The sequence below is a fragment of the Manacus candei genome, unplaced genomic scaffold (assembly GCF_025592945.1).
Source record: "Manacus candei isolate 608988 ecotype Guabito, Panama unplaced genomic scaffold, ASM2559294v1 h1tg000013l, whole genome shotgun sequence".
Taxonomy (NCBI): Eukaryota; Metazoa; Chordata; class Aves; order Passeriformes; family Pipridae; genus Manacus; species Manacus candei.
In genome coordinates, this window is record NW_026138061.1 from 831,270 (window position 1) to 856,589 (window position 25,320).

At 38.0% G+C, this 25,320-nt stretch overlaps 1 protein-coding gene across 1 annotated transcript in view; it reads right to left on the reverse strand.

Moving 5' to 3' along the window:
* Positions 1-1,605: 1,605 nt before the first annotated feature.
* Positions 1,606-25,320, reverse strand: part of EIF3H (eukaryotic translation initiation factor 3 subunit H) — an 86,666-nt gene continuing 62,951 nt past the window's right edge. Inside the window, exons 3-8 of the mRNA XM_051778500.1 lie at positions 18,675-18,842; positions 17,066-17,165; positions 15,536-15,685; positions 7,378-7,498; positions 3,917-4,049; positions 1,606-1,868 (exon numbers count right to left, since the gene is read on the reverse strand). Of these exons, the coding sequence (XP_051634460.1) occupies positions 1,771-1,868; positions 3,917-4,049; positions 7,378-7,498; positions 15,536-15,685; positions 17,066-17,165; positions 18,675-18,842 (770 nt within the window). The 3' untranslated portion in view covers positions 1,606-1,770. The remainder of the gene's footprint in view (positions 1,869-3,916; positions 4,050-7,377; positions 7,499-15,535; positions 15,686-17,065; positions 17,166-18,674; positions 18,843-25,320) is intronic.

Consider the following 25,320-nt stretch of genomic DNA (forward strand, 5'->3'; position numbering starts at 1 on the left):
TCTGCAAAGTCTACTTACACCTCACCTATTTTTGTATCTTATTTCCCTGTCTGATTCAGGTCTATGCCTTTAGAAGTCAAAAGTCTCTATTGAAGTCTTCCTTATGTCTTCATGGACTTTAACTGACATTTAGCACATTCGATCCAGTCAAATAAAATCCACTGATCTTGTTAAACTCCAGCACAGAAGAATATTACTGCCCTCTTTCTCACATTTACCTCCTCAATCTTAAGGAACTAACTCAAAACACACAGCTTGTTTTTAACCTATTCCAAGTATTTCTTTTGCTAACACCTCCTTTGCAGACCTCCTAGTACATATAATGTTACTGCTGCTTCCTTCCATGCACAGTCACTACAGAGTCAATCTTCTATTCCCAGTTATCCAGAAGATAGTTTTTTTCTCTCTCAAATGTCTCAGCCTAATTATCTGCTCCTACTTCTGTTCCCTGGTGGTTATTTTGGTGCTACAGAAAACTAGAAATATTAACACAATTTGAATATTTTTTTGTATAGGAAATGAAACTCAATCATGTGGCACTGTAACAGGATACTTAAGTAATCTTTGATTTCAGAGAAGTTCACTGTATGAAAGCTGACACAAAAAAGGTGCCCAAACTTTCTAAAGTAAAAGATCAGCCTGGCAATTTGCCAGATAATGAGGACTGAACAAATTTTGCATCCATATCTACATAAATACTGCAATCACTATAGTTTAGATTGGAAAAGAGTAAGTTCTTAATCTAAACTCCAGTTTTCACACAGTTCTGACTTTCCAAAGCATTCACTTGAGAGGCTGAAATACTCCATGCTAGGACCAAACCACACTTCTTCAGCCATTTTAGGCTGAAAGACATGCAAGAAAGAGCTCAAGAGGGGGAAAAAAAAGAGGAAATCAATGACGGTAACATGTGCATTTCCACGTACTAAACCTTTAAATTAACTTTCTTGTTAAAAAGATAAGTGGCCTGAGTTCAGGAATAAAGCCTCATCCAGATGGCAAAGCTACTGCAGGTGCTGCCCATTTACACTACACTGGCTGCTCCAGGTTGGTTATTTCTGCACTTTCCACCACAAACAATTCAGCAGCACCACTGGGTTGCACAGAATCGTTTAGGCTGGAAAAGACCTTTAAGATCACTAAGTCCAATCATTAACTGGTTTTCATTCCAATTTTTGACTCCAGATTCTGATCTCGACTCGGTGGTAGCAAGAGAAAATGAGAACCCAGCATAGCACAGTATGGTTGGAACCAGTCTCCACATCACACTGGTTTTGTATGGTCTGAATGTGAAGCTCTGTGAAACATGGAAGGACCATTGCACCAGACTGTCCAAACAGATTAAAACAAAAATGAGCAATTGTCCCTAGTCTCTAGCAAGTTACAGTTGTAACTTCCCAAAGAAAACGGGGAAATCTTAAATTTCTTCTGTAAGTCAGCTATACTGAACATTTGCAATATTTGTTTTTATTTCTGACTCCAAGTTAAATAAAACCTGTATTATTTACTATGACTAAACATGAATAACTGTCAAACATTTATAAAACCTGAGTGACCATAGAAAATTCCAATTCAAAAGAGCCACCAAGCAAGGAAACACTAAAATATCATTAAAATTTGCCTTTATTTTTCTTACACGAGAATTCTACACAAACCAAGGTGACTCTGTTTTATAAGACTCTCTTCCCAATTTAATAAATTTTCAAGATGATCATGAACAGTGTAAAGTCGTAAATAACTTTTCCTGTTGAGGGCTACAGCAAAGTTTCTTCAGTTGTTGTAATCCTGGAGAGCCTGAGCCATGAAAAGCTTGCCCAGGTTCTGAGCATTAAACTCCTTAATATTCTGGCAGTAGGTATTAATTTGACCTGTCAAAAAGAAAGAAGAGTAAACCCTTGTCAGTTTTGAAATTTAGAAAAACTGCCTAGAACACCATTTTTCAAAAGCCAAATGAATATGAATCATTGAGGATTTATAGAAAGAAGCAACCAAAACTGCTCAACTACCCTACACATAGGAATTTTACATTTTCAGGATTCCCAAACAGGTTTGAGAAGAAGAAGAAACTAAATCAGGAGAACAGGTTAACTGGTATGCTCAGAAAACCCCTCAATCTTCCTACAATATTACATACAATTTCTGAAAATACATAGGACAATAAAAAGAAAAAACAATTTTTGCCGCTGCACGGAAAGTTCAATCACATTAATTCCTCAATTTAGATGCTCTAAAAATACTACAAGATTGAATTGCAATTCTGTTCTTATGTATCTGCTGTCCCTGTTAAAATATTTGTAAAAAATATTTTCCTGCAGCAGACTGAAAATTGTGGTACTCCTGACATTCTGCTAGCCTTTTTTTCCACCTAACATTTCACTTTATTCACTATTTCAAGATTCATCAGGGTATGAAGATTTGTTGGTGTTTTACAAATCAAACATGCCCATCAAAGCATTTTTATACTCTTAGAGCTACAAGTTATTTCCCTTGTTAACTAGGAAAAGCAAAACATGAAGCCAGTTTAATCAAAATTAAGGCTGTTGAGAAGGCCAATAAACTCTCAATGTAATGCTCTATTTGAAAAGTTTTTAAATGCCTCAGAGACAAAAGAGCTAAGTTTTATTCTTTATCCACAAACTTTACTTCATCTAAGCTGAACTGTATGCTTTCAATTCTTCCCCTGACTATAGGAAAAGAACAAAGAAAGTGCTCTGGCTGAAAACTGTTTTTTTCCTTTAAGTATAATAGTTTTCAATTCCTTCTCTTGTAGGAGATGATTCATCTTAAGCTATCACTTTCATAAAACACACATGTACACACATACACACAGCCATTGCATTTATAAGCTACGCTAGAGTTGAATGTTTAAATACTTTAATGGTGCTAGGATTCAGTAACTGGTAAAAACTATCAAAACAATGCCTTTTTTTTTAAAGACTCCGTGAGGAATAATAAATCAAGAATATTATTTCTTCTAAAAGCAGCCCTTATTAGTAGCATGAAAGTATTAAATATTAAAATAATAATCTTTTTGTCACTTCAGAATTTAAGACCGGTAACTCAAATGATTTTTTTTTTTTTTTTTTTTTTTAGATCAAAGCACTCTTTGCTGTACAGTATATTACCAGGATTTTGGTTTAATTTTGTCTCAGTACAAAACAAGGTAATAGCTATTTGATCCAAATAGCCTGCTTGGTTAAACAATTTGCTTTCTCATGACATTGTCCAATTTTATTTTACTTAGTAGGGCATCTAGGATGTCTGCTGTCTGTTGACACTGTGAAGTCCCAGTATTTTTACCTTTCCACGAGGCACAGGACAGGCACTGACTGTGGTTATGCCCAGCAAACAGGAAATTGGGGGGTGGTACCTACACCTATCTATGCTTTGTTCCCGTTTATATTTTCATTCCCTTGGGGTCCAAGATGATGGGGATAGTTTCCCTAAATCTCTGGCCATATAAATCAACAAAATTATCCTCATTCTATTTGAAATTAAAAGCAAAACCGTCTCAGCTGCTGCAACAGCCAGTTCAAACCTAGAAATGTTATCAGTAACTTAGGGCCGCAGTCAACTGCTCTGAATCAAAAGTTCCAGCCCCAACAGCTTATTCCTGCCTGTACAGCTCCTGCCTGAACTTCTGGAGCTCAGGGAGGGGCTGGGGCATGAGTGCAGGCAGCAGCTACACCCACTCATGTAGAAAGCCTGCCCTGTGGGCATTTCTCCATCTCTCCTTTAAAATCCCAAATTTAACACATCAAGGACAGTATTTGGAAAGCTACCAATGCCACAATATCACACCATAATGGCAAAGGTAATGAAAAATAAAGATGCTTTCAAAGGATGCAACTGCATTTTTTCCTCAAGCTAACATTCATATACGAAAAGATGAGTTGAAAACGCTGCTAAACATCACCTGCAATAAGGAGTGACTCCATTCTTGGAGGTGGCTGTGGTGGTTTGAACAGTTTATTGATGTCCTCCTCAGGAAGAGGGGGTTCTCCTCGACTTTGACGCTGTATATTTTCTTGTTGACGTCTCTGCTGGTACTGAAAATAAAGCAACAGGTTCAGAAGGCAGCAGGACTTCCAAAGCTGCAAAAAGTTTTTCTTTCCAGGTGCTTTTTAACCAGCAAGTATGCTTTAAAAATTACACTTATTCAATGCAATTCAGGTTATTTCAAACAATGCTAATGCGATTCACAGTTTATTGCAATTCACTGGCAACAAGCTGTCCCCACCTCACAAACTGGCACCTTAAATAAGAGAGATGCTGCAGAACTATGAGGTACTGAGGTGGTGGGGTAATGCTGTGTCTGATGGAAAGAATACAGCATGATAGATAAAGGCCTCCATTGCCCCACAGAGAAAAGCAAGGTATGGAATATGGTAGGTATGAGAAACCATTACCTCAGGTAGTTATATAAACAAGAAATTTTCCATTTTATGCAAGTTAAAGGTCAAAACAATATTAATGTGAAAGGGGAAGCAAACTTGATTAAATAAGGTATTTTAAGCCAAAAAATATTAATTCTAAACTGAGAAAGAAGTGGTGACTGAAACCAAGCACAATGATTAATTTCTCTATTCCAGTTATTTAGATATTCTGCCACTTCAATGCCATTTCTTTGTGGGTTACTAGAGGATATACTAGAGTAGCAGCTTGTAGAAATTATTATGCTATATATATATAAAAAAAAAAATTGTTTTCAGTGCTTCTCTTTCCCATATAGATTACTCAAACTTTACAAAAATCGAAGCAGACTGTTTCTGCAGCTTTTGGATAAACATTTGTTCTTGCAGAAGTACACAAATCTGAAAACATGTATATGAGATTTCATACTGTATGTCACAGCATGGAACTAGTTATAAGGTTTGTCTTCAAAGCCCTCATATTCAATGCACACACACACAAATCTTTATTTTAATGGGGCAGAGAGCACAGAGTGTTTTCTCTCACTTAAATGTATCTGTGATTCTGTGAGTTTGAAAACAGTTCTTACTTGGTGGCACACAATCAAATGAAGTAATTTTTTTCCAGTAGTAGTGACAAATACATGTTTTCAGACAATGTTAAAAATAAAATCTTAAATGCCCATATTTGTATGTGAATTGCATGTAGATTCTTCTTTCTTTGCATTACCCCATTCACTTCTCAGCAGTCTGCCTATTATTCTTTATTGAAACAGCTTGCTCTTAATCACAATTGCTCCATTTCAAAAATGAAGTTACAACCACTAACTATGCCACAATGAGCCACTACTAAAGCAGCTATAGTTAGTAAAGAAATTGAGACACCATGGAACCTACTTTGCTCTGCTTTTCAAAATAAATAGATCCCCTTGTTATTAACAAAAACCTTTGAAGTAGATGCCATCTTTCTATTCCAATTAGGCAGTAAAGGAAAACAAATTTTCTGAAGATAACATGTATGAAGCTTCTATGTCCTCAGGAATTACAAAGCCAGGAGAGATCACTGATCACGTGCTGCTTCTCTGTCCAAAGTATTCCCTGTCCAAGCTTCACTTTACTTAAGTGAAAAAAAGTAATTTTGACTTTAAAATAGTAAGTGATGAAGCATTTCACATGAGCCACAGGTGCTCTTTTTAATAATAACTTACTTTGTGTGGCAATACCTGCAATATTTTATCTTAAAAGTGGTCTGGCCAATTTTCAGTTGGCCAATATTGAATCTTGTCATGTCTCTGTCTGCTAGATTAAAGAGTTCAAATTTATTTTTCATGCAGGTATTTCTTGAGTAAGCAAGTAATTTGTTAACTTATCATGTGATGTGAGTTGTGTTCACCGAGATCTGCTCTCCAGGCTCTTAAATCATTCTCATAGAACTTTTTTCCAATTTACCACCATTCTTCTATAGTTAGACCCAGCATTGCTTTATCAAAGGCTGCAACAGCAAAGAAAGTAATAATGTCTCCAAATCATAGCACAGCTAAGGTTGGAAGAGACCTCTGGAGGTCACCTTGTCCAACCCCTCTGCTTAAGCAGGGCCACCTAGAGCTGTTCTCCGTACTCAAGGTTCTCTAATCAGACTGCTTTGGATTTTAAAGAGGCCCTTTGGCACCAGAAATTAAAAGTCAGCATCATCCAATCAGCATCATTATCTACTGATACAAAACATAACTAAAATGTTCTTTCCAATCAGAGAACAGGCCGCTGTCTTCACAGTCCACTGGATTACATTTCTTTATTTCTAGATACATGACTAGATACATTACGTGTGATGGAACTAAAACACAATTTGTTTTGGAACAAAGCTTGTACTTTCACCTCTTTCATTTACTGAATGTCTGATCCCTGTGTCTATAGTGTATTTATAAATTATTTTGGTTTATCATAAATCATTAATACACACGTAAAATTGCAAAGAAAGCCAAATCCATACTATATGTCACTAGAAGTGAATTCTAGCACATTTTATAAATCCTCTTGTATAGGGTTTGTGCGGCAAGGTTTGGTAGCAGGGGGGCTACAGGGATGGATTCTGTGAAAGACTGCCAGAAGCTTCCACCATGTCCAACAGAGCCAACACTAGCTCGCTCTGAGACGGACCTGCCACTGGCCAAAGCTGAGCCCAACAGCAACACTGACAGCACCTCTGAGATAAAACATTCAAGAAGGGGGGGAAATAAAGCCCTGCATAATGGCAGCTGAGAGAGGGCAATGAGAGTGTGTGAGAGAAACAGCCCTACAGACACCAAGGTCAGTGAGGAAGGAGTGGGAGGAGCTGCTCCAGGCACCAGAGCTAAGATTCCCCTGCAGCTCGTGGTAAAGACAATGGTGAAGCAGCTGTGCCCCTGCAGCCCATGGAGCAGGGGAGGAGTGTGAGAAGTCCTACCCTTGAAGAGGAAGAAGTGGTAGAGACAATGTGTGATCAACTGACCGCAGCCCCCGTTCCCAACCCCTTGTGCTGCTGAGGGTAAAAAGGAGAGAAAATAGGGAGTGAAGTTGAGCCCAGGAAGAAGGGAAGGGTTGAGGGGAAGGTGTTTTAATATTTGGGTTTATTTCTCATCACCCTACTCTGATTTGACTGGTAATAAATTAAAGTAATTTCCCCAAATTGAGCCCGTTTTGCCCGTGACAGTAACAGCTACATGATCGCTCCCTGTCTTCATATTGATTTCTGGGAGTTTCCTTGTATTTTTTCTTCCCTGCCCAGCTGAGGAGGGGAGCGATAAAGTGGCCTTCCAGGACATTTGGCACCCAGCCAGGGTCAACCCACCTCATGACTTAAGAGGTATGTTTTTGTATGAATTTTATCTTGCTTAGATCCCAATTCATCTGTCTTGGATAACACTACCCAAAACGTATCTTGTGGAAAAAAAAAATGCTCTCATTCAGGTTTTTCCATGTTACCAACCTGATGTTTCTGCTGCTGCTGTTTGCTTACATTCCTCAGGTACGTATTGTATTTAACAATGTCTTGGCTCATCTCATCCACTCTGTCCATCAGTAGCTGCAGACTCTTCCCAAGATGATTACTGAAATACAAGAAACATTCATGAAAGATTAAATTTACTATTAAAAAAGAAGTTTTAAAATTTAAAAGCCATTCTGTCATTTACCATCATTTTTGCACTAATGGCACTGTTTGCAAATCCTTAAACTCCTTATCTTTGTTCATATACTTATCTGATGATACTTTACATGGCATCTCCTCCTCTAGCATCTTTGCCTTGTTGCAAATACCATAATTAGGTGTTTTGGTCTTTCCAGGAACCTCTCAGTAATGAAAAAACAATGCCTTGAATGAATTTAAAGTTATTACAGATGCAGGTCATACGTTTGAAAGAAAAAGTCTGATGCTTTTGTGACATGTAACCCAAACAATATTCCAGGAGATGTGTTCAAAGAGTTTGGTTTCGAATTACTACTTACTTACAAGGTTTTTCACAGATTTTTAACTATCTCTGCAGAGAACTTCTTGAGAACTGCATCTCATTAACTAGTATATCAAACCACGCCTGAAGTTCAGCAGACATTGCTTGATCTTAGCCGTTGAAAGGGAGAGTTGCATCCAGTCCAGCCAGCTCCACATTCCATACCAACATGGAAGCAGCAAGGCTGGGCGCGTCCAGTTCCAGTTATGCGATCTACTGCCTTGGCCAGACAAATGCAGTCTGTTAAACAACTTTTATTGTTACCATTTTTAGCAATGGATTCAGTATTTTGCAGGAATGTTCAACTCAAGGTATAGCTTCCAAGTCAAAGTTTTGGAAGTTTTTAGGTTGGTGCCCATGGAGACAGTATTCATCCCAAATTGTGTTTACACGGTAGAGCAGCAAAGAAGGACACTTTCTGCTCTCTATTGATCCCTTTGATCAGAAGCTAGTTTGTTGGCTCTGAGCTAAGCCTTAGCCAGTACTACTTGGCTAAAGGCCAACAACTCAAAAAGCTAAACTCCACCCTTCTCTTCTTCACTACAATTCATGAGAGTTTCTTTCCAATAAAAAAGTTTGGGGCACTTCAATGTCAGAATCATATCCTTCAGTCACTGTTTCTCTGTGTTATCTGAGATTCTTTCTGCCTTTCACAATGCATTCCTGCCATCCTACAGCCTACGGACTGGGGAGACTCTAACTGGAATACAAAGGCACAAAGCTAAATGTAATATTACACACATCCCTTTTTAAGTGTAAGTTATTCCCCAAATCCATAGAACTCATAGCTGGAGACAGAAGCTGGTAATGTAGTGAGGCAGTAGGATACCTGCTGAGATCAAAGCTGGAGGCACCCTTATCTCAGTGCTAGGACAGCTGTTTAACTCACTGAGCTGCCTGCTCACTGAACAAAGGGCTGCATCAGTAACTTCAGACCACAATTTATTTACAAGCCAGAGTTAGATCTCAGTTGTGCACAGGGGCAGATGGTGAGGAGGATTTCAGCTACACAGCAGTAAGAAAGGCGCCACTATAATAATTATTTTTAAACTTCTTGGGGGTTTTTTGGTTGAACATTTCAAGAACATGGTATTTAGAACTGTGGAATATTGCCATGGCTAGGGGCGTGCATGTTTCCAGTTTTTTACAGAGTTTATATTACATGGAGTTTGTGTTAGAACTGGCTATTATCAGAAATGCCTGTGTAGGTACACACTAAAGGCCTTGTGGGGTATGTGCACATCAGAAATACATAATTATTTTACAGATAGTGTCCATGTGAAATATAGCTGGTTACAAAGAATATGTTTTATATGAATCTCTTTGGGACCAGCTTAGTACAGCAGAATACAGAAACAGAGAGTTATTGTTAGAAGTTGCAGTAATACAGTGTTTGCTCTCATTGCCAGGGAAACAAAAAGCTAAAAACAGATAACTTAAACAGATGTGAACTGAGACATGAAGTGATAAGTATGCTGCAAATACAGGACCAGCTTTTTCCTCAGCTCTCATGTGGTTGATACCCCTTTTTGCTCCATTTCTTAAAAAAAAAATAGAAAGACCAATAGCAAGTAATTTGTAAAAATGTATATATACAATGTTTAACCAAGTTTTACTCAGCTGGACTTTATTCTGGTGGTATTCAGAAAGTTAGATCACATTGCTCCAGCCCATAACACTCACCATACACTTAATTAGCCCAAAGGGTCCTCTAGGTACTTCCTTACCTTGCAGCAGATCTCAAAGATCACATTACTAGGTACCTCTGTGCATCAACGCAATTTTAAAAAAAATTAAAATATATGTATTTTAAAAAGGGGTGCCAGTAAATGCTGTTCACATGCTCATCAAGACTCACTTCCCTACAGGGCTCTGTGATAGTCAAATGTAGACAATGTGGAGCTCAGCACAATGTGGAGCACTTGGCTTTGTTGTTGTTCTGGGGGCATCAGTAATAAAGAACCTGCAATTTTAGTGGATGCATTTCAGTCAGCAGACTCAGCAAAGGAGTTGATTAAATTGAGTTTACATTTAAATTAGTGAGTAGTGTAGACCAACAGAAGCAGATCTATAAAGCAAAACAGCTGGTGTTGAGAAACCAATGGCCATGGTACATGTGTCTCAGGGGGCTCTTATCACTACTTCTGACACGGTCCAGTGATCTGGAAGTGGCTGAAGCACAGTAATTATCTTCCTAATGCCTCTTTTCAGTTTAGTTTCATCTGAAACAAGTCAGGTCTCAGATCACCCAGTGGTGATGATCTGAGCACACTCTTGAGCTGAACTAGAAGACAGCTCCACCCTAAGATAGCACCTGGAGACCACCACACTGGTATGTGAATCCTCATAAAAGAAAACTACCAGCTGCAGAACTGCTTTCATATTAAGCATCACAAAGTCCACGCTGTGTTCTTTTTTGGGAAGAAATATAGATAATAAAAGAGGGAGAAACAGAATGAAAATCAGGGAAAAAAATCTGTCATGTGGATTCTTACACATCTAATGAAGAAATAATCTAATGCAAAAGCAGTCCAACAGAACTGTTACAGGATCATACACCTGTAGGGAGAGACCTGTAAAACTTCCAGAAGTTTATCATTTGATACTTATCTGCGTAGCTTAGTTGGCATAATCAAAAATGCCCAAAAAGGACAAACACATACAAACTGTCAAAGGGAAACTGTCAAAGCCTGTTTAGAACATAAAACAGACTAGAAAGTATAGCCTGGAAAGCAATTTCTTGTGCTGTGCATTTTTTCTGTAACAGCCTTATACTTGATGGGGTATAAACCTTCACACAAAAGGGCAGATATGAAATCAGGTCCTTGGCACACGGATTACTCCTGATTCCTTGTTTAACAATTACCAAATACAAAGGTCACTTAATTCTGAGGGTGAAAAGTAGAAACCTGTGGAGTAGCATAATCTGCAGGTAACACTCTGGTCTTTTCTGTTTTCCCAGTAGTGAGCCTTGCATCTGGCAGTGTTGTGGTCCAGTAGTCACCGAAAGAGAAAGCAACAACTGTGTATTAACTGAACTCACACATCACTCACTACACAAGGACATCCAGCTAGGATTCAGGTCTGGCTAAGAGACGTGAATGCAAACCTTCCTCTTCCTGAGGGAGTGCTCGTAGCACCAGAGCCTCCCTTTGCAGATATATTTTAAGGAGAGTAAAGGTGCAGTTTACTGTTGCCAGCAAAGTCAGTTTAAGAGGTTCCAACATCAGCATCTTCCTGCCTCTCCCTCTTTGCCCAAAGATTACAGCACTCTCAGCTGTATGGATTCAGCTGTTTGCGTGGGCACACTTCAAACTCTTTTAGTGAAATAGTCTACTGTAAATGCAAACCCACCCCCTGTTGGGGGTTCTTTTTTTTTTTTAGGGAGGCTGAAGGAAGGGCTGGAAGGGAAGAGTGGGAGTCTGCCTTTTTCCATCAGACTATTCCACAAAGCTATTTGTACAGCCATATTCTGAAACAGATGAGGGAATAAAAATCTTTGAGGGTGGGAGGGGTGTAGAGATGAAATGGGGGTAGGGGGAGAAACGAGGCAAGCAGCTGGGGCTGGAACCTCAAACTGGCTCCACTTCTGTAGGATTCATAATGGGGAACTACACATGAAGCCCACATTTAGTTCAGCATCTTTAATCAGAAAAGGACTCCAGTCACACTTGCTAAAGGTCTGAAACACCCAAAATGAAGCCTCAAGTGAAACACCCAAACTTCAAAGAGCAGCAGCAATTCACATCATTCTCAGCTGCCCGTGTCCTGCTCATTAGTTTTAGTTGTTTCCACACACAGCTCACAGGCCTCAGCTCACCCTTTTGAAGAAGCCACGTACCCACACTGGGCTGGGAGCCTGGGTGCCTCAGCTCCCTCTAAGATCTGAGTCATGATGCTGTAACCGAGGCACCAAATTTTGGGTATAACAATTCTGAAGCTGGAGATGTCCCAAAAAGATGCCCCCCTAAACTTGCCTACAATTGCCATATTTGCACCCCCTCCCTTATTTGATTTTATTTTGCTTGCACCATGGCTAAAGAAGACAAGAACAAGGAGCAGCAAGAGGAAGCATATGAAAATGCTGTATCTGTTGCTCATTTTTTCCACTTTTTCCACTGAGGCCTCTCTCCGAGTCACTGCTTTTTGGGAAAGGTGCCACCTTGTACAGTGTTTTTCCTCCTGGTGAGAACAGCTTTCAGTGGATTAGAGAGGTACTGCTGGGCAAAGCACATCTTTTTGATTAAAAATTTCTAAGGAACATTCCCACCACTTAGCAGAACTTGTCTACATCTCAGCATTTCAACCTGAGTTCAACCTGTGCTGTTTAAGAGGATTTTGTCTGAATGAGATATGTAAGTCAGGAGTCTTGAGCTCCATTTGTTTTCTACTCTGATTTTGATGTGTGCCTTTGGGCAACACATTTAACCTCTCTGTGTCAGGTTCCCTCCTCTGCAAATTAGAGATTTTCATAATTATCCTAATAATCTGTTAAGCACATTGAGCAGTAAAATGTATAAAGTTTAATATTGTTTTCAAAAGCCAGTGTAACCCTCCTTATTGTCACTTTCGCAAAAATACTGCATCCGATGTTTGAAAAATATATCTGCCAAGTAGATGTTAGTGCAGTAAATGTTCAGCACATGTTTGCTTCTACTGACGCACACTATTAGAAAAATTGCTTGAGACAAATTGAGATATTATAGAACAACCCTATTATGAAGCTAGACCACAAAAAAGGTTTTTTTAATTTAAACTAGATCATCAATAAAATAAGGAAGAGATGGATGAGAATGAGAAAGTTGGTTGTAATTATTTCTCTGAAGATCTGGAACATTATCTGACAGGATTTTAATTCTTGAGTCTCTATCAAAAGACTGGCAGTGCTCCAAGGTCTTCAAGACATTTTGGTCCTTAAGGGTAGCAGGAGGGTAACAGTTTGAGAAAAGGGTCTTTACTTGCTACTACTTGCTAGCCTTGTGCTAGTCTGCCTTCAACTTCTTTGCCTAGAATATTACAGTCAATTCAGATTTCACAAGAGAAACACAAATTTTTGCCCCCAAAAAGTAAACTACTATATACGATCACAAATGTACTTCAGAAGGAGAATGATATTAAGGTGCAGGCAAAGTACCTCAAATAGGTAGAGCTTCAAACTCAGACAAGGTGGGTGGCTGAACATGTGAAAATCATGATGAAGTAAACTCTCCAGAGGAGAGGAACTATGGGTAAATAATTTTATTGCCAAAACTATTGCTTCAGAAGATTACAAAAGGTTCAGGGATGCTCAAAAAGAACAAAAAAAAAAAACCAAAACCACCAAAAAAACCCCCAAAACCACCAAAAAAGCCTAACCAACCCGGAACACCAAAGAAATAAGCCAACAACAAAAAACCCCAAACAAAACAAACAAAGAAAAAACAAACAAACAAACAAACAAAACCAAACCAATACAAAACAAGGCCAAAGTCAAAAAGGAGCCTTGAAGTTACTGTCAACGACAGCAATAATTGCAAAGTGCAGAAGACAGGCACCAAAATTAAAAGTTGCTATCTGAAATGTTTTAGCCACAGCTGCTGAAAGACAAAAATAAGGCAATGTGAAAATAAATACAGAAAAATGAAAATAAAACTCCAAATAGTGGGGGTTTGAACTTCCCTACTTCAGGCAATATATTCTTTGACAGAGCAACTTTCGCAGCTGAATTCAAGTAAAAACTAGTTAAATATTTCAGCAAGCAGTACAAGTCACCCTACCTTGAATAAACAAGCATTAAAATGTTTTAATTTGCTAGTTGCTGAGTTATACCAATGTAAGATATCACTGAATGTAACCTGCATGGTAACTAAAAGCAGCTATCAAATATTAAAAAAAGGACACATACAAAAACTTCCAAGCAACCCACTGGGGTAATTTCCAAAATCTTCTCTCCATCAAACCAAACTAATCACTTTAAGTTCCTTGAATAGACCAGGTGAGCCAGAAAAATCTACCCAGAAAGTCTGGTTTTAATTTTGGGTTCATCTTTCTCTTGTTCACTTCTCGTCCCCTTTACTGATACGAGGATCAACACAACAGCCTGTCTTGCACCAGGCTTTTAACACCATCACTCCAGAACAGAAAACAATTTGTACAGTTCTTATCTTTGATCTTGAGCCAGGGCAGTGGTACTGAACAGTTACTATGTAAGATGTAAAGCTAATGAAAAACTTCAACTGTGGCTTGTGATCTGTTCAAACTACTTTCCATTTCCAGAATTGTATTGTGTGACCAGCAGCACCCCTTGCTAGGATCCAGGGTGCTGGGTAGTCCCAGCCCTTTATACAGGAGCAAACTCATAGAAACAACCAAGGACTGTCAGGTCACCTGCAACCTGCTGTGGTCCTCTTTTTCACAGTATGGTCCTCTTTTTCACAGTAAAGTGACAGAGCTCACAAGGAATCAAATCATTGTCATCTCCTACATCCAGTGTCCACCCTTTCCTCAGATGGGGTAAGGTTTGTGATCTTTGACCAAGGAAAGAAAGCCTGACAAAAACCCTGTGGAGTCAAACAGACCAAACATCTCGGCAAAAACTCTTCACTTCGTTAATTCCAATGCGCAAAGTCACAACTTTACTGGACAGAATTATTGACTAGGTATCACTTGTGACATTTGTAAATTCTCCAGCAGAGTTCAACCCTATACTTGTTCTCTCTCAACCACTTTCTCTAAAAGCTATCAGATCCCTCTCTACCTCCGCATAAGCTCAAGTAGACAGAGTGGAAAATTTCCACTAGAAATATGGATCATTATCTTCAGTCTTATATGGGGGGGGGGGGCAGGCAGCAGAAAAAAGGAATAAGAAAAGAGGCCACTAGCATCAGAAGCTTGGCAGACAACACCCTGATGTGTAAGTAGAGTGTTATACCCCAAAACCCCAGTTTCTACGTACAACAAGATACTGTATCATTTTGTGTATCTGGTTGTTTTGGTCAGCCCAATAATAATCCAAATAACTGTACTGTGTAGTGTAAGATTTAAGCACCACCACATTTTTGATCACACTGCTAGAAGGCATTCCAGCTTTGTAATCAGAAGTGTATTTTCAGGACAAAGTGCTACAAGAACAAAACGTTATTCTTAAAGTTATAAAAATCATTTTAGAAACTCAATTTCTGACATTATGAATGCTGGCTGTCATGACAATCAGTCTGAGCATTTTTGTCAGTTTCTCAGAGCCTTTATTATTTTATTTTATTTTCAAATTCATCCTGCTACCAAAGTAAAACAACTGCAATTTCTTTTTTATTAAAATAATTCATATAATTACTTAAGGAATATTTAACAACCAGCTTTTATATACAGATCTATTTGCCTAAATTTTCTGAGTGCCGACATTTTCTTGAAGAAATCCATACCACAAGCAGTGCAGGTATATGTGGATTACAGACTGAATTTAGTCCTTGAATCTAATGCTACAGTTTTACCATGCAATTTTCCTTCAGCAAAAGAACATGAATGGTAAAGTGTTAACCCCATTAAAAGTCAAGGCAAAGCTTGCACGGACTGTAATGAGACTGGGATTTCACCCAAGGTGTTCAACTGTGGTTTGGGAAAGCGAATAAAAGTACATCCATTACTGTAACAAGTACTTACCTGCTAGCCAGACTGAGCAATTCATGTCTATCGGCTACTGCAGATTTCTTTTCCAGTTCCCACAACATCACATTGATCAGGTATGAATTCTTAATTACAATGGGCACTTCTTCAAACATGTTTTCATATGCAATATTTGCTTTTTTCAAGCTGTGAGAAAAAGTTAAAGAATATTTACCAATATAACCAGTACCTCTCTTATTCTCTTTGTTGAATTGCTGCTCCAACAACTGGCAATTGTGTAAAAACTCTTGATTGTCATAGTCCCACAATCTAACATGAGTGAAGTTTTGGTAAGAGCGCATTTGCATGGCAAAACCTCACGTTTACAAAGACTAGGAAAAGCTGCTCTAGGAAAAACTCTCACAAGTCAAGCAGCTGCCTTGCTTGCTAATACATTACCTACACGAAAAAACCTCCAGCAACAGACTGTACTGACAGGATTAACTCTGCCCCTTCCAAAATATTTTACTGATTTCCCTGCCATCAAGGTTTCTTAAATAAAAGTAAACAGTTAGTTACCACATGACACTAAAATATATTTAACATCATAAGTACTACAATGAAAAACGATTTCCCAAATAGCTGAATAATTAAAATTTTTACTGACCAAAAAATCAGATTCACAAAATAGCCTATGTTTTGGAATAATTAAATTCTATGGTGAATATTAAAATATAAACTTCCAGTGTGTATTTTTTTACAATATGCACATAAAAAACTATTGCTATTGCTTTATAATAAAGCAGACAGTAATACCTTCCATTAAATCTGGAAATAAAAGTATGATCTATAAGTTTCTAAGGAAATACAGCCTTAACTTCTCTGTATTCATATTGGATTTTGGAATAAAATCTTTTCGATTTTGCCTCCTCCCCCCCTCCTTTTTTTTTTTGGACTAATCACAGATTTGTTTCTTCATTATGGAAATGTTTAGACACCAAGCAACGAAATGATTATGTTTTTTCTCAGTGAAGTAATTTTAACACGTGCTTGTGCTTTTGCTGTTGAATAGCTAGCTGCTGGAGGAAAAGGATGCCAGCTAAGGCCTACATCTGTAACAAGCAGCTCATCTTCTGAAACAGAGTAATTATCCTACTTTACTCCAGAAGATTGTGTCCACATGGGGGAGTTAATTTGGAATAAATACACAGCAACAGCTACTCCAGAATACCTGTTCTATTTTCCTTCAAGACAGATCAGGTACTTCCCTTCCTCCATTTCTTTTTGCCTGTTTTTGGCTCTGTCCCCAGATACAGCTATCTTCTCCATGGTCCTCTCAGCACATCCACTGACTAGCCCCAAAATCAGTTCAAGTTCCACCACTTACCCTGATGCCTAAAGACTGACTTTCATGCCCTCTCAGCCCCCTGTATCAGTGCTCATCTATCACTACCCATATAGATCCATTTTTCCAAGGCACGCACTGTTACATGAGATTTTAAAACACAGTGTTTCATTATCCCACGTACTATTCTGCACCCCAAATTCTGCAAACCCTGTGAGAAAACATTCTTTGAAGTTACTTACGCTTCTGGAGAGAAGTCTTTTTCTTTGCAAACTTCCATCAGTTTGGGAGTCAGCCTATATGCCTTCAGGGATAAAGACCCTTGGGCAGTCTTAATGGGATCTATTCATTAAAAATGAAGGAATCATAATATCAGCAGTATTAACAAACCCAGATTGCCTTTTTTATTTTTAAATATCTGAGTGACATAAACAGGAGGAAAATAACTAAGTAGTCCTATTAACAAAAATTAAGACAATGAACACAAAAAAGACACTATAGCAAAGGCAATCCTATTGTACTGCGAGGTAAAATACATCCAACAATATTTAGTGAAGTGAATTAGTAAACTTAAGTTGGAGAACACGGGGGGGACCTAGACCCATTCTACTCACATTATTTCCACATTAAAGGTCCAATTCACATTTTCTTTTCTTTCATATGAATTATCCACAGAACTTACGTAACAGCGACCTCATTTAAATAAAGATTTTTCCTTCCAGCTATTATGCAGTAAATTAAAATATTCATTAAACTATATTTTATATTAAGAAATGTAATTTTAGAGTAGCAATAAGCTAATTCAGATCAAGTTGCCATGCTGCTTCGTGTATGTCAATGTAACTGGTATATAAAAAGATTCGTTTTGCCTTGACATACTCTGTTGAATTTAGGGGGAATTTTCTAAACAAACTGTTACATTCCTTGGACAAAGAAGCTTAACACTTGCAGCATGATAACGGCTGAAGCATGCCAACATGAGAATAAAAGCTGTGTTAACATTCATGTTGTCTGAAACTTAACACAGTAAAACTTTTAGCAATCGGTGATAAAATGAAAACCAAAATAGACTGAAACAAGTGGAAAATTCATCAAGGTCTGATGATGCAATGTTTCCAGCCAATATAAGTATACTTTAACAACTTGTTCTTTACTGTAATCCAATTGTTAACATACTGAAACAATTTTGGGGCAGCTCATAAGATTGATCGTATTCATTAGTATTTTTTCTGACAGATACTCAGGACGTTACATTTACTTCTCAGCTGGAAACTATATGCAAGTCTGCCAGATATGGCAAACTGTGAGTGTTTGGGGAGGGGGAGGCTATAAAGCTGTTAAATTGCCTACGGTTCTGATACAGCACAGAACATCTGGTCTGGAGAGCTTGAGGAAACACCATTAAATAGGCAGAAAAGAAAAAAATCTTTGTGCTAAGAAACAGTCCAGGTTTTGTATGCTTCTGTCAGAGGTATAAAAAAAACTTGGCAATTCGTGCGATGATTGGTCAGTCACGTACAGAGCCAGACACGCTAGCAAGCGGGGTTTGTTAGACATCTGGTCGGGTTCCACCAGCCCCTTCCACGAGGGAGGGGAGATGAAGGAATAAAAATGAAGCAGCTACTCCAGCATTCCAAAACGTACACATCAGGGCTCTGATAGCAAGAAAAATAAACAGAAAGAAGGAAACCCTGTCTAGACTTAGCTGCTGCTGAGGCTGCCGTAGACACAGGGTTGGTATTTACTCGAAAAGGCCTGCCAGGCTACTCTTACAGGCAAAAGACAGAATACAAAAATAGTAATAATAATATTAAGAGGGGAAAAGAATAATAAAGGAAACCTCATACTAACCGTAAATGAGAACTACAGACTCCTCAATTGCGTGCTGGTAGCTGAACTGGGAGTCCAGGAGGGCACGAGTGACAAAAGAGCCATAGTACGTGGACTGGTACCAGCCAACGTGAAGATGATCAATGTTTACGTGGCGGAGGCTTCGCATCATTTCCATCTGGTATTGAACTAGATTAAATAAAAAGTATGTTTAAAAAGTAAACTTACACAATTTGTACTATTTAGAGAGAAAGCTTGATATTAAATGAGTAAATTGTATTTTATTTTATTTTCATTTTTGCAACTGCCCATAAATTTGTTTACTCGCTGCTGGACTGTCTTCATTAAAATCCAGAGCTTCCTCAGAGAATAAGACCAGCCTGAGTAAGCAGACTTTTTCAGCTGCATTTAATTGCTAAAGTGATCAACAAACTGTTCCACGTCATTTACAGTGTGCATTACCTTGTTCATTCATAAAAAAAAAAATATACTGGGTTTCATTAAGGAGTAACATTTTACCAATTAGTAACAAAGACATATTGTGATTTAAGTTGCAATACTGACTGGAATTAACTTGTGGAATCAAAAGGAGAATTATTTAATAAGAAATAGATTATAAACTATCTGTGTCTTTTTCACAACAAAAAACTACATTTATGTTAGGAGTTTGGGGGACCAGCGATAGCTGTCAGATAGTTTTGACTGTATTTATCTCCTCTTTTTCAACACTGTTTCTTCTTTTTAGATGTATATAAATACAAAAAATGCGTGTATGTACATACTATTGTATATAATACACACACATCTATATACAGTAAGTTACTTTAAAAAGATGACAACTTTTTTTGTCAGGCTTTTTACACCAACAGCTGTAATGTTTCATTGGACCAACCACATAAATTTTATTCCTACAAAATGCTTCATTCAAACAGATCACCTTTATGGAACAGAATTCTATTCAGGAATATTTAACACAATCCCATTGAGCAGAGAAACACACCTTATCACTTATCAGACCTTTTAAACAGACAGACACAGTGCCTGCTGGTTAAACTTAAGGAAACAGATTTCAGTGTGATTATCAGATGAACCAATGCTCAGAGCCAACCAACAGGAAATCAAATGCAACAACACTACACAATCCTTCAGTTTTGTCTGCAGCTGCAAAAACTACAAAGATAAAACACACACCCCTTATGCATTCATTTTTGTTAATTTTTTTTAAGGTTTCTCCTTGCGCAGATGAAAACATGATATTCATTATAAAAAAGCAACACAAATTCATTAGGGGCAGAATGTGCCACGTTTTCAGACTCCACTTCATACTTTTTCAAAAGGAAATAAAATCCAAACATATTAAAGATACTAGGAGACATTTTTCAGGACTCGACAAATATTTTTCCAACTTATCACCCACCCTTACAGCACAAACTACATTCTACAGTCTCTGGCCCTTTTCTTTAAACTGCCATATCTGACTGACTGTATTTTTAAAGTAACACTTATAAACACTTATATAAACCCTAGCAGATTTCTTCTATCAGCATATGTTGGTGATTGCATTCTACTTCATAGTATCTTAATAGAAATGGCTTGAAATTAGTGTTTCATCCAGGTACCATGATAATACAACACCCCAAAACTAGTACAGCAAACCCACCCAAGCTTCAGTCTCTAACACTCAGTCAGCAAAGGCCTGCACCGTGTGCCTGCTTCTAAACCAAGGCCCATCTAGAGATGACACCACACTCTTCAGCAGAGCCTGCAGAACTGATCTAACAGCTATTTCAAAGTCAGAATGAAAACCTTCCCCCTGCCAGGTCAAAGGAAGTTCACTGTACAACTTCCAGAAACAGTGGTCAGTCTGAAGCTCCTCACCCAGTAGTCCCGATGCTTCAGCATCTCGACATTTATCTCAAAAGCAAAGCTAAGATCTGGCTTGTCAAAGAAGCTCAGTCCTTAAACTTAAAAGGTTTTGGTTGATTTTGGGGGGGGCAGACCTCAGAACACAGACCTCCCCAGAACAAACTAAAAGACTCCTGCTCTGACCACAATTTTTAATTAAAAAAGCATATGATCCAGTTATTAAATGTAGCTAGAATTAATTATTTTGGTTAAAATAAGCTTTTCAAAGTTATTATCTGTGTGGAAAGCAAGACTTGTTTTTCACATGACTTGCTGCAACATGCTAAAAAAATGAAATTATGGTTAGATCCTTTCTAGCCAAATGAAGCCAAAAAGAGGAAACACTAGAAAGGATTTTCAAAAGCAGCTGAAAGAGATAAAAGATTTTGTAAGAATGAAATGAAATGTGGACTTTTAGATAGCTGAGCTAGACTGCTCCTTGCAGTGGCAATTCTCTTGTAATTGTGGACATTGCCAAAGCAGGAGTGGTCATGTAATGATGGGGAAAAGATACTTAGATATAGATTCCAATGAAATCATGTGGTTGACACATCCAGATAATTCCTCCCTTGAGAAAGTGCCATACTGAAGAGTGGGAATACTCTAAGAAAACCTCCAGATTTTTTAGAGTCGAATAAAGGTATATAATACTCTTAAAAGTGTTCATCTGAGAGGTAACTGGTAACCAAGTTCCAGGATAACTTCTTTTCTGAAACAAACATGTAACTGAGCATGATGTAAGAGATATTGTCGAGAAGAAAGAGGACTCAATGAAAACCACCCAGATTTCAACTCAGCAATTCCTCCTCTCATGACTGTTAGCAGTTAGATGATAATGAAGGCAATAGTGGAAAAAATGTCAAAGAACCAATAAAGCATCAATAGCTAACATCTTTGCCTTAGGAAAACAACTGCAGAAATTAAAACATGATGCAGTCCCCACCAGGGAGAAATGGAAACTCTTTTAACCAAACATATATATTTTATAACATGTATTAGTAGCTAGATAGCTCCAACAAGCTGCCAACTTGCACAAATGGATAACAAATGGATAAAAGCCCCCAAGTTGCTTTTGTTGATACCATTACCACCGTTTCTTTGCATCATTTGCCCAATATGCAGAACATCATCTTTCTACCTAGAAGTTTAGCACAGACTGGGCAAAAGCTCACTCCTCCTTCTACATAGTCCTCAATCTGCAAGGATTTGGGATAGTCATGCACTTTTTCTAATAAATTCATTGTTCCATGTCATAGTCCTTCTCAAGTCACACTGCAAAGTTGCCACTAAAAAGTGCCACTAAGTCTGAGAGCACCCAGAACTGAGGTGAGCATAGAAAAGGGCAGGGAACAACCAGACCAGGATGTTTCCCCCCTTTACCCCACATTTAAACAGCGTACCTACATCTTAAAGCAAAGCATTTGTTCAGGGGGGTCCTTACAAGAAGGAAACCCCACAGTTGTGTTTGCACTTCTCAGTGGTGCTGCTTGCATTGAGAACGCACAACCTTTTGTCTCCTGAGCCATCATGCACCTCCTGAACACCTTTCTGGGGTGGATTTTTTTTAACAGAAGACTGTCTTTTGCTGTTATTAAAAAAAAAAAAAACAACACACCCTCCTCCCTCTAAAAGGGTGATATTTTGTTAGTTTGCAAACAAATGGGGGAGGATTAATGAAGCTAGAAAGTGTTACTATAATTTGTTTAAAGCAGGAAAAGTGTAAAACTATGCAATATGGGTATTTTGCTTGAATATGACTGACTTGTGTGTATTTGTATTAGCAAAATGCCTCAACTGAAAAACCTTGACAGTAGACCCTGTTACAGTAGATTGGTGGGTATTTTTCCCCCTGAACTCGATTTATTTTAATAAATATAAAAGATTAAAGTAAATACTAAAATAACAAAGACATTGTGTTTTTTCTAAAAAGTACTGGCAACATTAGTGGCTTTGTCTGGGCTTTAACATTTAGAAGATATATACCCTATGTTACCAACAAAACCCAACAAAATTATATCATATATCAGATACAAGGCCAAGAACTGAGCACTGATGTGATGACCTGTTCAACACTGTGACAATTCAGCCATGTTTTCTATACCTTAAAACATCCTTGGTCTGTAACTTCACTATTTGAAAACCTGATTTAAGAATAGGTCAAATAGGCTGAGGGACTGAAAAAAGGTCCATATGATTATTTTAAAATTCAAACAAATCTAAGACTCCGGAGTTTCACAACAACTAGCAAATTCATAACCTTCTTGAAGTAACAGCTTATTCCTAAAACACTTCCAAAACAAGTGTTCTTGCAGTAACCTGATATATGATGGAAGTTTACTTATCAAAAAATTGTTTCTTTACAAACAATTCATTAGAATTCACCTCTCATGGTCACATACACATGTTCATGTTGCTGAAATTTAGTCTTTAAATAGTTACCATTACCATCAGAGGAGATGCATTTCCACCCGGGCACATTCAGATTGCCAGCAAACATTATGACATGTGAGATCCTGATCAAAGGTGGCCTGGAGGCAATACATTTGATGACACCTCAGATGCTCAAGGCCTTAACTTCCAAAACATACTTTAAGTTGATATGCCTTGAGAAATCTGGTTTCAAAAGTAGCAACCAACAAGCCTCCTAAAAAGCCAAGGCCCACCCCAGTGGAAGACCTTTGTACCCAGTATTATGAGTCACAGACTGACCAGTTTTACGCTGCTCCTCACCCAGCTCACTGCAGTGGACCCTGCACAAAGTAGGCAACAATCAACATCTGCGTAGCCTTCAGTCTGCATTTCACAATTAAATGCTTGTCTTGACTCACGTTGCACGAATTTGTCCTTTCACTATGTGCTCAAACAGCAAAAGGTGCATAGGCCTTCACGAGGGTAAGTCACTGGTTCAAGAACAAGGTGGACATTTACTGCTCCCTCACCCTCAACAGCCTCCTCGAACCTGAAGATGGATATTGTTTCCTTGCAGAATGTTGAACACCCAGAAGACAGATCAACCAAAACCACCTAAAATTTACTCAGGACTAGGCATACTTTCCATGGTACACAACAATCCATTAGAAGAGCCAGCACCCAGCTTCTGCACTAACACTTCTCTGAATTTAACTGGCAAAACGAATGTGGCAAATTTTGGTTAATCTGGTCAAACTATATTGAAAAACAGTTATATTGAAAAATACCCCTTTTATAGCACCACTACTAATGTGGATAGTATTTTTAAGGCAGTAATTTGTCTCTTTTGAAGTGCTACCATGTGGTAGTACGCGTACTGAACAAGTGCTATACACTTCACAGCACAAAAAATTTGGGTTTTTCTATACATATTAACTTTGCCAAACCACATGTATGCTTCAGACAGTATCTTCAATGACTAACCCAAGTTAGCAGATGCTAGTTCAAGGAGCCAGCATATGCATTTGAAAAGAAGGAAAATTGATTTATTTAATTTAATTTAGCACAGAGAATTATGGAGACAAAGATTAATTCGTTCCCCTCCACACACACAATCTCAATTAATTGTCTAAAAAACTATGAATAACAATAACCTCATCTATTGATAACAATTCCAATTGTGAACATACAAATATAAGTAATACCACAAACAACTTGTTCTGGTTAAAAACCAAAAAATAAAAAGGATGGGCAAAGAGAAATAAGAATTCACAATTAATTCCAGCAGAGGCAATGTTTTATCTGAAAAAGCCTTTAGATACTGCTGAAATATATTTCCTAAGCTAAACTATGTGCCACATATGCATACAAATACTTGCAGATTTCTATCTATATCCAACCACCTCACACGCACACTTCTCCCAAGACAAATGCACAAGCTCAGTAACTCAACAATTCTCCTATTCAGGGAGAAAAAAAATTAAAAGTAAATATTGCCTTCCTCAATAATATTAATTTCCTCCTCTGAAATATCAAGTCAGGGTTACAAAACAGTACTGTATTTTATGCACTTTTGCTATACCGGGCTGAGAGCACCTGATCTCCTCTAAACTTGGAAGCTAAGCAGACCAGGGCCTGTAAGAATCTGAATGGGAAAAAATCACCTGAAAATAGGCAAAAGTCCAAGAGTTATAGTCAGTCGTAAGACCACAAAAACAAAAGCGAGGCAAAAGTCTTAATTCAACTCCATTCTAACTGCTAAACTAAAAGATGAAAAAAAAGGGCAAAAACATTGGGTCAAATATTAATTTTTTTTTGAGGAATTGTTGTGTTCTAATGAGTTAGTAACTGTGGTGGAAAAACTGCACATTCACAAATCTGCATTTTCTCTATGGGCTATGAGTTAAACTGAATGCACATCTGTAGCAATCACCCTTATCTATGCCACCAATACTACTGCTCTAGTAAGAGCAAGCACAACCATCTTCTCAGTGAATGCTCATTACAGCAACTGAGGATTTGCTAGTGTCTTAATGTTTTTCTGAAACAAAAAGGTCCTTCATTTTATGAGAAATAAGGGGAGAAACAGAAGAGGGAAAAACTCTTAAGTAACAATTCATTATGTATGCTCAGTAAACTCATTCATTTTTAACCTTGATCACAATTCAATGTTGGTTTTACAACAGCACTGTGTGATATTAATTGTGCTCTACAGAAAAAAGTACAGGACACCCAGAGGAGATATCACAATCAGTAGGTGAACAGTGAAAAGTAGCAGAGCATAAGAAAAATAAAAAACAACATTTGGAGTGCTTCTGTCTGGAGATACTTACCCCAGCGTAAGCATGTATCT